We start from the raw sequence: 12221 nt of genomic DNA, 5'->3' as shown, positions 1-12221 counted from the left end.
CTTAAGAGAAAAGACTTAATTGATCACTCTTATGGGACCAGCGTTTATTTAAATTTGTCATAGTCCTGTGGAAACCCTAGGATGGTTTGGAAGAAGCTTGGCCACAAAATACAATGTTGAAAAATACCCAAACTTTGTTATTTCTAATATTTATATTTGGCAGCTCATCTTGACAAGCTCACAAGAAGCTTAGATTATCCATTGGATAATAAATAAGAAAAGTAGGTCTTAATTTCTAGAGTTCCTAATGACTTAACACCAATTTATAGTAAGAATTTTTCATTCATTTCGAATAAGATTTATTAAACACCCTATGTTCTCTGAAGCTCTGTTGGTATTATCAACAGCTCCAAGCTGGAACACTCTATAACTCTGGTGTAGATCAGTGCTCTCCAATAGAAATATAATGCAAGCCATGTATGTCATTTAAATTTTATAGTCATCACATTTAAAAAGAGTAAAAAGAAACATGGGGCATTAATTTTAATAATATATTTAATTTGACCCTAAATATCAAAATTATCATGTAATTGATATAAATTATATCAACATGTAATTGATATAAAAATATTCTTTCTTTTTTTTTCTTTTTTTTTTAACTAAGTCTCCAAAACCCAGTGTTTATTTTACACTTGCAGCAAGTGACAACTGCTGGATTTTTATTGGTTAAAGTAAAATGTAGTCTTACCCCAAAAATAAAGCTGCGTTTAATGGAAAAAATATCTTATACTGCTACAGTTTTAAAGTTTACACTTAAGTGAGATAAAATGAAGTAAAACTACTAGTTCAGTTCTTCAGTCACTCCACCCACATCTGGGGTCCTCACCATCCATGGTAATGTGGTGAGTGGCTACCATATTGAACTGCACAGCTTGAGAACTTTTGTATAATCTCACACAATGGTGTGTTGAGCCAGATTACCCAAGTCCCTCTTTATTAGATTCATTTATCAAGAAGGTGGTCCCAAGGTGGACAGTGGGGTGTATTTAGGACTAAAGCTTTACTTTGAGAACATGGGTTTTTGACTACATATATCAACTGCTTTAAGAAAGAGTCACATTGAGTAACTTGAGTACTTAAAACATAGGGAGAAAAATTCAATTACATGCCAACTAATTAACAAACTGTTTTTCTTTTTTTTTAATGTATCAAGAACCTATGGCTATTTAAAGAATTAGTATAAAATTTTAACAATCCACTTAATATAACTCTGCAATTTTAGGAAGGGGGATCCATGAATTGTAAGTGGTTTAGATGTTCTTAAAGAGATGCTAAGTAGGGAACATTTAATCTTACCTTTATCGTGTTGTAAATCTTGTTGTTCTTTATTATGTTGGAAAGACCATAAATAAGTCTTTAATATGCCTACATTTTATCCTTGACATTTATGATATGTTTTTGTATATTTTGACAGAATACCAAGGTAGAAGGAAAAAGCTCTGTCGTATTTGCAGTGGTGATTAATGTTGATGCCTGTATTTATGTATCACAAAATCTTGTGTAAACATACTTCAGTGGGGTCACAAGAATGTTTTATATAAATGTACCAAGACACCCTACCTAGAGTGCCATTTAGAACAAAATAATAACATGAAGTGGACCAGCTGAACATACCTTTTAACAACATTCAAATAGCTCCTGTGAGAAAAGAAGTCCTGTGATAAGTTTGAACTCCAGGCAATTGTTTCATGTAAGAGATCCATTTTAAGATTCTGGAGTTTTGCTAACAACTCAAAAAGTCAAATGGACTCACAGTTTATGTGTGAGTTCTTAATTAAGGATTTTACTGAAATATTTTATAATAACTGCCTTTGGAGTTACACCAGACAATAATATCCTCTTCTAGATGTAAATTATTCGGCTTTAGTCACATGACACACAAATGCCAAAGTTTATGAATAGGCAAAAAAGTGCTCAAATAACGGAATGATTTTTTTTTCTTCTGCGCTGTAATGATTCAGCATTTAGTCATATCCCCTTTACATCATGCAACCTTTTCCTTGCCTCTGATCACGACATGTGTCACCTGGCACGGAGAGTTCATTTGTTACAAACACAGACACTGTGCCAGTAGCAAGTGGGGATTACTATTTTCTTCAATATGGAAAGTTTATCTAGGGTTCAAGAAATGGTTGCATTATGACCATGTTGAAAAGGAAGCACAGATAGACTCCTCATGGCACACAAGGGCCTAGTAAAACAAGCAAATATTTTTGTCTTACTACCAAAGAAAGAACCGAGATGCTTTCCCCAGTGGCAGAGTATGGACTGGAGCTCTGATGATCCTTCAGCCACCTAGTCCAACTGATTCTACCACCAGAAAGCAATTCCCTTCTGCTGGGTCCTTTTCAAGATAAGGATGACAGGATTTTTGAGAACACGCTCTAAGAAACAGCTCTAAGCACAGTCCTCTCAAATCAAGCCTGTAGGGCACAGCTAACTTCCCACTGGCAACGTCTCCTTCAGTCAGTCAGGGATTGGGAGACCTAAGAAGTTTTCCCATAACCTTTACATAAATGGTGTAGTAAATCATCTACATCAGATAACAAGACTTTTTAAAAGATGCAGGAACAAGGGTGGTAGGGACGGGGGAAGCATGTATCTGATCATTTTGTGGATCTTTTGAGATGAGTTGAGAACAGCAGGCTGGCACCTGTGGCCAGGACAGAAAGATGCAATCCTGTTGATGGAATTGACTGTCACATATGTTTCTGTTATGGAGCGTGTGCTCAGAGAAGACAAAGCACCCAGATTTATCTCCCTTAGAGTTACAAGCCTTTGAACCTCCTTGGATGAGCATTCTATATTAAAAACCCAAAGCCTCTGTTTTCTAGGTTGAACATAAATCCAAACTCCAGCAGACATCTCGTAAGAGAAACAGAGGCAAGCTAAGTGAAGAAAGATGTGGCAGTATTTGCTTTAAATGCCACCAAAGTTTACTGAAATATTTTGACTGTGTGAATCCATGGATGTTTCCAGTTGGACTTCCTGGACTTTGCTGGAGAAGGTAAGACATTTTGGGAGGGTTACTGTTATTGAGACCTGAGACTTAACTCGTTTTAGGTACAAAGCTAGAGCTTTTTATACATAATTTAAATAATCGTCTTAACAATACTTTCAGGTCAACGTGGTTAACAGCCTCAGCAAAGTACGTAGAGTGATTTCCAGAAGGTTTCCACTTAGAGCAGGGTGGATCCAGGTTGAAGGCCAGGAGAAGCTGTTTTGAAATCTGTGGATTTTCTTCGACGCTGCCTGCCTGTGTTAGAGGTTCCCAATCCTAGCTTCACTGCAGAATCATCACTTGTAGAGCTTTCAAAGTGCAGTGGCAGAGCTCCACCCGACTCACTCAGTCCTGATGTTTCAGATGGGGTCTGAGCATGTATAAACCTTAAAAGTCACATGGATGGTGATTCTTTGCATACTCAGGGTTGAAAATCACTCATCAGGGGATGAATTTAAATTACAAAAAGTAGATTAGGCTAGAAAGAGTAAATATTAGTTACCTTTTTTAAGACCTAGGCTGAAGAGAAATTACGAGAGTATCGACTTTTACACCGTCCGAAGCAGTGCTTCTCAAACATGACAGGGTACCTGCTGCCCTGATGGTTTTGATAAAAGGCAGATTCTGACTCAGCAGGTCTGGAGTGAGGCCTGTTTCTGAATTTCTAACAGTTTCTTAGGTACTGCTGATACTGCTGGTCTGCAAAACACATTTTGAGTAACAAGGACCTGGGGACCAGAATCCAAGTCGAGCTTGTAAGTTTCTATGGCGTGACCAAGAGATGAGGTTTACATGTTAACATTGTTTCCCGGAGCCCTGACTGTGGTCACTGTCACTGTTAAAGGCAGAGTTTTGGTGACCGTGCCTGTTCATCCCCCGTCATCTGTTCTCCCCTCTGCTCTGCATGGCCTTACCAGGTTGCCAGCAGTTGTGCTGTGACAGATATGTGGGTGTCAGTAATGTTTAATAGCCTCAATTGAAAACCTGTTTCATTCAAATGAAGCTCAGAGCGTACTTCTTTCTCCCCCCAGATATTACTGGTCTTTGCTTAGAAAGGAAAGATGACTGTTCCTGTAGCTGGTCTGTGGCAACTGTCCCTAAGGAAGAGAGTCTCCCTCATCCCTCACTCACCAGGCTGTCTTGTTTTTTGGGGGGGGGGGTACACGGGCCTCTCACTGTTGTGGCCTCTCCTGTTGCGGAGCACAGGCTCCAGACACGCAGGCTCAGCGGCCATGGCTCACGGGCCCAGCCGCTCCGCGACATGTGGGATCTTCCCGGACCGGGGCACGAACCCGTGTCCCCTGCATCGGCAGGCGGACTCCCAACCACTGCTCCACCAGGGGAGCCCACCAGGCTGTCTTTAAAATTACAATCGGTATGACTTCATTCTGATGATCACGACTATCTGGACTTCTTTCAAACAAAAGAGCCTAATTAAAAAGATGGTATTAGTCCTGAATTTTGTGGGAGAGGGGTAGAAGTTTACAATGAAGGTTTAAAAATTTGATCAGATAACACTAAGGAATTTCCAGACTGAAATAAGAAAATAGTGATCTGAAGCAGGAAACTTTTCTCAAGCCACTGTAATAAGCATGTAAACCTACCACAAGCAAAACAGTGATTTAAAAACTAATTTCAATAAAACGATTTGTGCCTAATATATTTTAAGATACTCACTGCTATGCTGCCTTCAGGGAGTTTGGCTGGCTGGTCTTTATAAGGCATCTTCTTAACTTCAAAGGACACCAGGGATGCAAGAGAATAGGGATCATTTTTCCTCTGAAATTAGAAACATTTAGTTAAGTATAGTCCATGTAAAGCTTTTAAAAGTTATATTGGCAGCCAACCGGTTGTTTTTCATGTTGTCCATTTCCAAAGCAAAATTTCCTGCTTCCTTCTCTCTTCCTTTTCTCTCTTTACTTTTTCCGCATTCATCTATCCATTCATGATCCATTCATCATCTCCCCGTCCACCTTCTGTCCATCATCCACCCATCCACCCACCCATCACCCATTCACTATCCATCCAACCAACCATTCATCTTCTTATTTCTAAAGGTAATTCATCTTATGAACAAAAGAGTTGGCATAATAAGGTTAAAATAAAAACAGAAAAGCAGAGTTCCTAAAAGGAGTAAGCACAAGTGCCATTAGAACATAACAGGGAGACATCGAGGGTTACAAATTCTTGTTATTTGAGAGAAGGAAATATTTTAGGAGAGAGACTGCTGCTAAGTTACAAAGAAATGAATCACATTTCATCTTATACAGAAGACCCTGAACAGATCTCTCAGTCATGGCACTATTAGGATTTGGGGTTGGTTAAGGAACTGTCCTGTGCATTGTAGGATGTTTAGCAGCATCCATGGCATCTACCCACTAGATGCCAGTAGCACCCCTCACCCAGTTGTAACAATTGAAAATGTCTCTAATTACTGCCAGTGTCCTCTGCGGAGCAAAATCCCCCTGGTTAAGAACCACTCACCTAGAACCATACAGTGTTTTTGACAGAACTTTTCAGCAAGTTCTTTTTGTTTAATCGGTTCTCATATTAACTGTTGATTAAGGTCAAGGGAAAGTATTTAAGAGTAACTCAAGGAAAACCATTCTGAGAACTTAAGCTCCTGTGGTTCTCCTCCGTTTAGCTTGAGACAGTGATGAGATCTATCCAGGGGTGGGCTGTAGCTGGCTCATAATGGCGCTGGAGAGCAGAATGTTAAAATTTCAAGAATTTTGAGTACCTGTTGTTAAATAGAGCCATTATTAAAACAAGTTATATATACATAAACGTTAGTAAATTATATTTTTAAAAAGGTAATAAACACTCTAAACTCAGTACTTAGCAATAATTTTATTGCATTTTACTATTATCTATGCTCTTGATATTATTTAAGTCTATTGTATCTGTAGGGGAAATACTATATGATGGTGTGCTGCCCTGCATCTCTTCCCAGCTCAGTATTCAGTGATGCCATGTTGGCAGCTTGAAACTGACCACGGCGGGAACAGTTACACCATGGGAATCAGCAAATGTTACATTTCAGAGTTTCTGTCCCTCCAGAAAGTGGTTTATTAAACATTTACTAGCACTTCACCATCTATAATCCAATGTTGGGTTTCTTGAGGCCAATCCAACAGGTTGCATTGTAATAATTTCAGTACTTTTACAAATTTATTTTTCCCCTGTGGTTCAATTTTTTCTCCCTTCAATAAACCCCATTTCTTCTACGTGCTGAGGACAGGCTAGAGTATGCAAAACTTTTATATATACTTAAAGTCACTACTTCTTTGGCTTTTTTGTTTTTTCTGTCCTGACATTATAGGGTAAGCAACTTTGTTCATTTGGAAAAGTTCTTTTTTCGTCGTTATTCTTCCTGTGTTCTCTTGTCTCCTGGCGTTTCCATTTTAACTGAAAGCTGGATTTTTGTTTGTGTGAGAAGTGTTTTTTAAAATGTGGAAATCTTTGCTCATAAAATCTTGTGTGTACTTGATTTAAATCTACTTTCCTTAATACCATGGCTGATAGAAGAAACATGACAAACTCTGGTAATGAGATTCTGTGCATAAGGGTTATAATAACATATTCAAATGTGTGTCCAGGATCCCAAACCTTCAAAGAACAAGTTTTCTTTAGTCTCCAAGTTCAATAAAAAAACACTGATAGAAAATAATTCCCTTGCTCTTGAAGTCATACCTTTGGGAAACAAATCATGAGAGAACTCTATCTCCAAATCAACTCTAGATGGAAAGTTTTTGTCCTACATGATTCTGCATTTATGAACATGGAAGTTTCTTAATGAATAACAAATGAACTTAATTACAAAGCAGAAATAGAGTCACAGATGTAGAAAACAAACTATGGTTACCAGGGAGTAAAGGAGTGGGGGAAGGATAAATTGGAGATTGGGATTGACACATACACACTACTATGTATAAAATAGATAACTAATAAGGACCTACTGTACAGCACAGGGAACTCTACTCAATATTCTTTAATGACGTATATGGGGAAAGAATCTTAAAGAGTGAATATATGCATATGTATAACCAATTCACTTTGCTGTATACCCAAAACTAACACAACATTGTAAATCAGCTATACTCCAATAAAAATTTTAAAAAAAGAGAGAGATGGGATTTGAAGTCTCGAATGTGGAGAAACATGTTTCTCTGAGGGGATTTTCTCTCACTTTCCTTTAATCCCTCTACTCTTGGCCATTTTGAATCTTCCTCACATTTTCCATTCATCACCCATATTTACCGTCATTTTCCTTGGTTCACAAAACACTGTGCTTTGCTGAACCTCAGAAACACCTGGGATCAGGTTCACAGATCGTGATTCAGGAAGTCTGCGATGAAACTATAGTTGCCCTGTATTGTTTGGAATTTCCACATTGTTGTTTAGTTTTTTATCTTTCTTGATTATTTTCTTCCCCGACAAGATTACCCAAAACTGGAAGGCATAGAGTGTGGAATATAATAAGGCTTATACCTTCCATAGCACCTGGAACACTATGCCTGGAAGGGCTGCATCAGTCCTGCTTGAGTGACAGCATGAATGGATGGTGAATGAACACATCAGATGGCTGGGTTATCCGATGACCCTCCTATCCTGTGTCCACCCATTTGATAGCACCTTATAAAAGGTTTAATTCTGTCAATTATTGAATTGGACCTCCTCCCCCATAAATGAGATTAGGAAGTTCAGGAAGTTGTAAGAGAAGGTAGTGACATACAATGAGGGCTGCCGATCATGATAAGGGGCTATGGACACACTCTCACCTCCGTTAGCTAATTCAGCGATGCAAATGGACACAGTCTGGGACCTGAACAAATCTGGTGGTAGGCAAATAGACTGTAAATAATACAACTCATAGATTGATGTGTTCTTTATTTTAAATTATTCTCCAAAAGCAATGTTTCTTCCACCCTTTTCAGTAGAAAAATGCATTTTTTTTTCATTTTTCTAAGATGCTCTGAAGCTCCACGGAATGGGAAATATGAGCTATTAAGCTCTGATCTAGGTCAGCATCAAAGATACACGAGTCCTGTGTCTGTAAGTCAAAAACCTGGTACAGGTAAGCGTTTAATTCATGGGCACAGGCCTTTTATTGATTCCATTTTCAAAGTTGAATGCTTTCAGCAGTGCTTTTTACATAACTATGATGTTATTCTTATGTTAAAAAATCATCTCTTCTTCTGTGTGGCAATCTACTGCTGTAATAGCCATCACTGCCATATTGTAGGCCATTTAGGATTAAAAAAGCAGCCGGAGTTAATATCCCTTGACAATATCTTGAACCCTCCACATGCCCCAGCTAGCTATTAATCCTCAGAAAATGCCCTATCCCTCTGTCATTGCCACATCATTTCAACTGCGGTTTGCAGCCCACCACCTGCCTCTATTACGTACCTAGCGCACAAAGATTGGCTTACGGTCATGGTACTAATAAAAGTTACAGAGCTGGGAAAAAATGGAGTGGAGAGTGAGGCTTTTAAGTTGGTTAAAGACCTAGTGAGGGTGGCTGGGACCATGAAGAGCTCCCCCGCTGCTAAATTCCTTCTCAAGAATTATGTTTAAACCACACGCCCATTTTATAAAGCCTGTGTTTAAATACTCAGCGTCGCCCAGAAACAAGGCGTTGTGGGAGAGCAAAACTTAGACCAGTTGCTGGCCAAACTTTTAAGCCGTTAAAGAGGTCGCTCTTTCAAGCAGCAGTCACAGCACAGACCATCGTGTAGCAGTAAAGGCCAGTGTGCATGTTTACCCTGTGGGCAAAGCCAAACACAATGCCGCAGATCGCGTCAGCCGAGAATCGTAAACTTTCTCTCCCGGATGAGGAAGGCAGAAGATGTTTGCCTCCTGCTGGGTTGTGTGACAAAACTATTAAAGACTTCCAGGATGTAGTATATTCTCTGAGCGGCAGGCCAGCGGCAGTTTGCAGTAATGCTCTCCTCTCTAGCCATCAGCTTCTGAGACTGGTATAAGCAGAAACAGTGGAAGTACAGAAGTTTGGGCTATGGCTGTGGGTAAACATGAAGCGATGTGTGCCAGTCTCTCCTGAATCTTTGGAAGCGTCACTTTGCTCTGGTAGAACCTCAGAACGTCCCTGCAGGTTGTCCTGGTCTGACTCTACTTGTGCTCAATAGTTATTGTTTAGAAAATCCTAGTGGGAAGCAGCCCCACAGCACAGGGAGATCAGCTCGGTGCTTTGTGTCCACCTAGAGGGGTGGGATAGGGAGGGTGGGAGGGAGACGCAAGAGGGAGGGGATATGGGGATATATGTATACGTATAGCTGATTCACTTTGTTATACAGCCGAAACGAACACAACATTGTAAAGCAATTAGACTCCAGTAAAGCTGTTTAAAAAAAGAAAATCCCTCAATTGCTATTGACTTCTCCCATATCCACTGGGTCTTCAACAGGTAGATGAAGATGCAATTTTCTTTTCTTTTTTTTTTTTTACTTCTACATGGTGAAAGTGCTTTATTTTTTTAACTTTCTAAAAGATTTATTTTACTGAAGTATAGTTGATTTACAATGTTGTGTTAATTTCTGCAAATTGATTGCAGAGCAAAGTGATTCAGTTACACACACACACACACACACACACACACATATATATATATATATATATATACATTCTTTTTCATATTCTTTTCCATTATGGTTTATTACAGGATATTGGATATAGTTCCCTGTGCTATACAGTAGGACCTTGTTTTTATCCATTCTATATATGATAGCTTGCATCTGCTAACCCCAAGCTCCCAATCCATCCCTCCTCCACCCGCCCTCCCCCTTGACAACCACAAGTCTGTTCTCTATGTCTGTGGTTCTGTTTCTGTTTCATAGATAGGTTCATTTGTGTCATATTTTAGATTCCACATATAAATGATATCATATGGTATTTGTCTTTCTTAAAGGTGCAATTTTCGCTCCATAGGTCTTCTATTGGAACAGTATGTTATGCACAGACAGACGTATGTCATCTGAAATAGTCATTTCCCCCTTGCCGTAATGATTTTAGTCCTGCTTCATTGAAAAGCTGTGCTTCCTCATTTCAGTAGGATGTGATACCCAAAGTAATAGGAGGGGTGGATGGTTATCATTTAGACTGTGTGGGCTTGGGGATTCATTAAAACTCATCTCCCCCAACTCTTAGAGAAAAAGTAACAGTCAAAAAGCAGAATGGCTGTGAGCAAATTGATGGCATGCAAGTGGTACCTGAAGCAGTGCCTGGCACATAGTTGGCAGTTGGTACTTCATAAATATTTATTGAGTGAATGAATAAATCATGGTTTAACAACAACAGCAAAAAGAAATTGTGCACTGCCCTTCTCCTTAGGTCAGTTGTTCAAAGCCAGGAATGATTTTGCCCTCAGGGGACACTGGCGATGTTTGCAGACATTTTTCGTTGCCACAGCTGAGGTGAGAGTTGTTACTGGCATCTAGTGGGCAGGGGCCAGGGATGCTGCTAAGCATCCTATCATGCACAGGACCACCCCACAACAAAGAATTCTCTGAACCAGAATATTAATAGGGCTGAGGTTGAAGAATCCTGCCTTAGGTTAAAAAAAAAAAAAAAAAAAAGAATGCTTCACAAAAAACTTTTTAAAAATACTTTTAATTTTCCTCCTCTTTATTTTAGAAACAAAATTGTATAAGATTTGTGAGACTACCGCAAGTATTCTGACTCACAGAAAACGTGAGAATCTAGAGCTACAAAATTCTGTATTATTAACTAGACTCAGGATTTTATCCTTGGATTTTCTATGGTACAATGAGTCAAATGAGTTTTCTGGTAGTTAAAATATGGGCAAGAATGCATAGACTTGAGGAGTTTTAATTTAGCTTTTTTCCCCCAAATCCTCCCCAAACAACAAGGTCACAACACAGCAGTCTCATTTAAATAAATAGCAATTTCCACGTGGAAAAATTCATCTGCTTAGTATAAAGGAGATTTTAAACCTTTAAAATACACACAGTCAATATAATCATCCTGAGAAGTATGGGATGCCACAGTCCAGACAGGCCAAAGCAGTGAGGAATCTACAAATCAACGTGCCTGGAACTTTACTGAGAAGCTCTTCTGGCTGAAGCCCAGGCTGTGGTAACACCAGACAAGAAGAACTTTCTAGGACACTATCTCTTCCCCTGCTAAACTATTTATATTTGAATTTTTCTGGGCATATGGCTTGAATTATGTTCTTGTACTCACCATCATTTCATTAACTACTATTTACCGAGGAACTACTAGATAGTGTTGAGTCAAACAGATTTGTTCAAATCTCAGTTACTGTCTGACGGTCTTAGGGACTGAGGATATTTAAATTGCGTTCACCTAACATATCACACACACACACACACACACACACACACAATGGAATATCATTCAGCCATAAAAAAGAAAGAAATCTTGCTTTTTGCAACACCACGGATGGACCTTGAGAGCATTATGCTAAGTGAGATAAGTCAAACAGAGAAAGAAAAATAGGGTATGAACCCACCTACGCGTGGAATCTAAAAAAAGCCAGATTCATAGAAATAGAGAACTGGTGGTTACCAGGGGTTGTGTGTAGGGGAAATGGATACATGATGTTAAAGGAACAAACTTGCAGCTAGTACATCAATAAGTCCTGGAGACCTAATGTACAACATAGTGATTATAGTCAACAATACTATAGTATAAACTTCAAAGTTGTTAAGAGCCCATATCTCTTTTTTTTTAGCGGTACGCGGGTCTCTCACTGTTGTGGCCTCCCCCGTTGCGGAGCACAGGCTCCGGACGCACAGGTTCAGTGGCCATGGCTCACGGGCCCAGCCGCTCCGCGGTATGTGGGATCCTCCCAGACCGGGGCACAAACCCGCGTCCCCTGCGTCGGCAGGCGGACTCTCAACCACTGCGCCACCAGGGAAGCCCAAGAGCCCATATCTTAAAAGTTCTCAACACACACACACACACACACACACACACAAAGGTAATTATGTGAGGGGATAGAGGTATTAACTAATCTTATTGTGATAATCATGTCACAATATATAGTATCAAATTGTCATATTGTACACCTTAAGTTTACATAGGTCATATGTCAATAAGATCTCAATAAACCTGGAAAAATATCAACTTCACCTGATGGGAAAGATGACCAGATGATCTAGGCTCCATTCCTTCCAGAGAGTTCTTCAAAATTTTTTAAAAATTAAATTAAAAAATT

General features: G+C 39.4%; 1 protein-coding gene across 1 annotated transcript in view; it reads right to left on the bottom strand.

The window, feature by feature from the left end:
* The window catches only part of ITGA8 (integrin subunit alpha 8), a 180798-nt gene that overhangs the window by 15465 nt on the left and 153112 nt on the right, over positions 1-12221 (bottom strand). Inside the window, exon 28 of the mRNA XM_029236499.1 lies at positions 4679-4780. Within this exon, the coding sequence (XP_029092332.1) occupies positions 4679-4780 (102 nt within the window). The remainder of the gene's footprint in view (positions 1-4678; positions 4781-12221) is intronic.

Source organism: Monodon monoceros, unplaced genomic scaffold (assembly GCF_005190385.1).
Source record: "Monodon monoceros isolate NGI ecotype Baffin Bay Population unplaced genomic scaffold, NGI_Narwhal_1 Super_Scaffold_21, whole genome shotgun sequence".
NCBI lineage: Eukaryota > Metazoa > Chordata > Mammalia > Artiodactyla > Monodontidae > Monodon > Monodon monoceros.
This window is presented reverse-complemented; position numbering and strand designations above follow the sequence as displayed.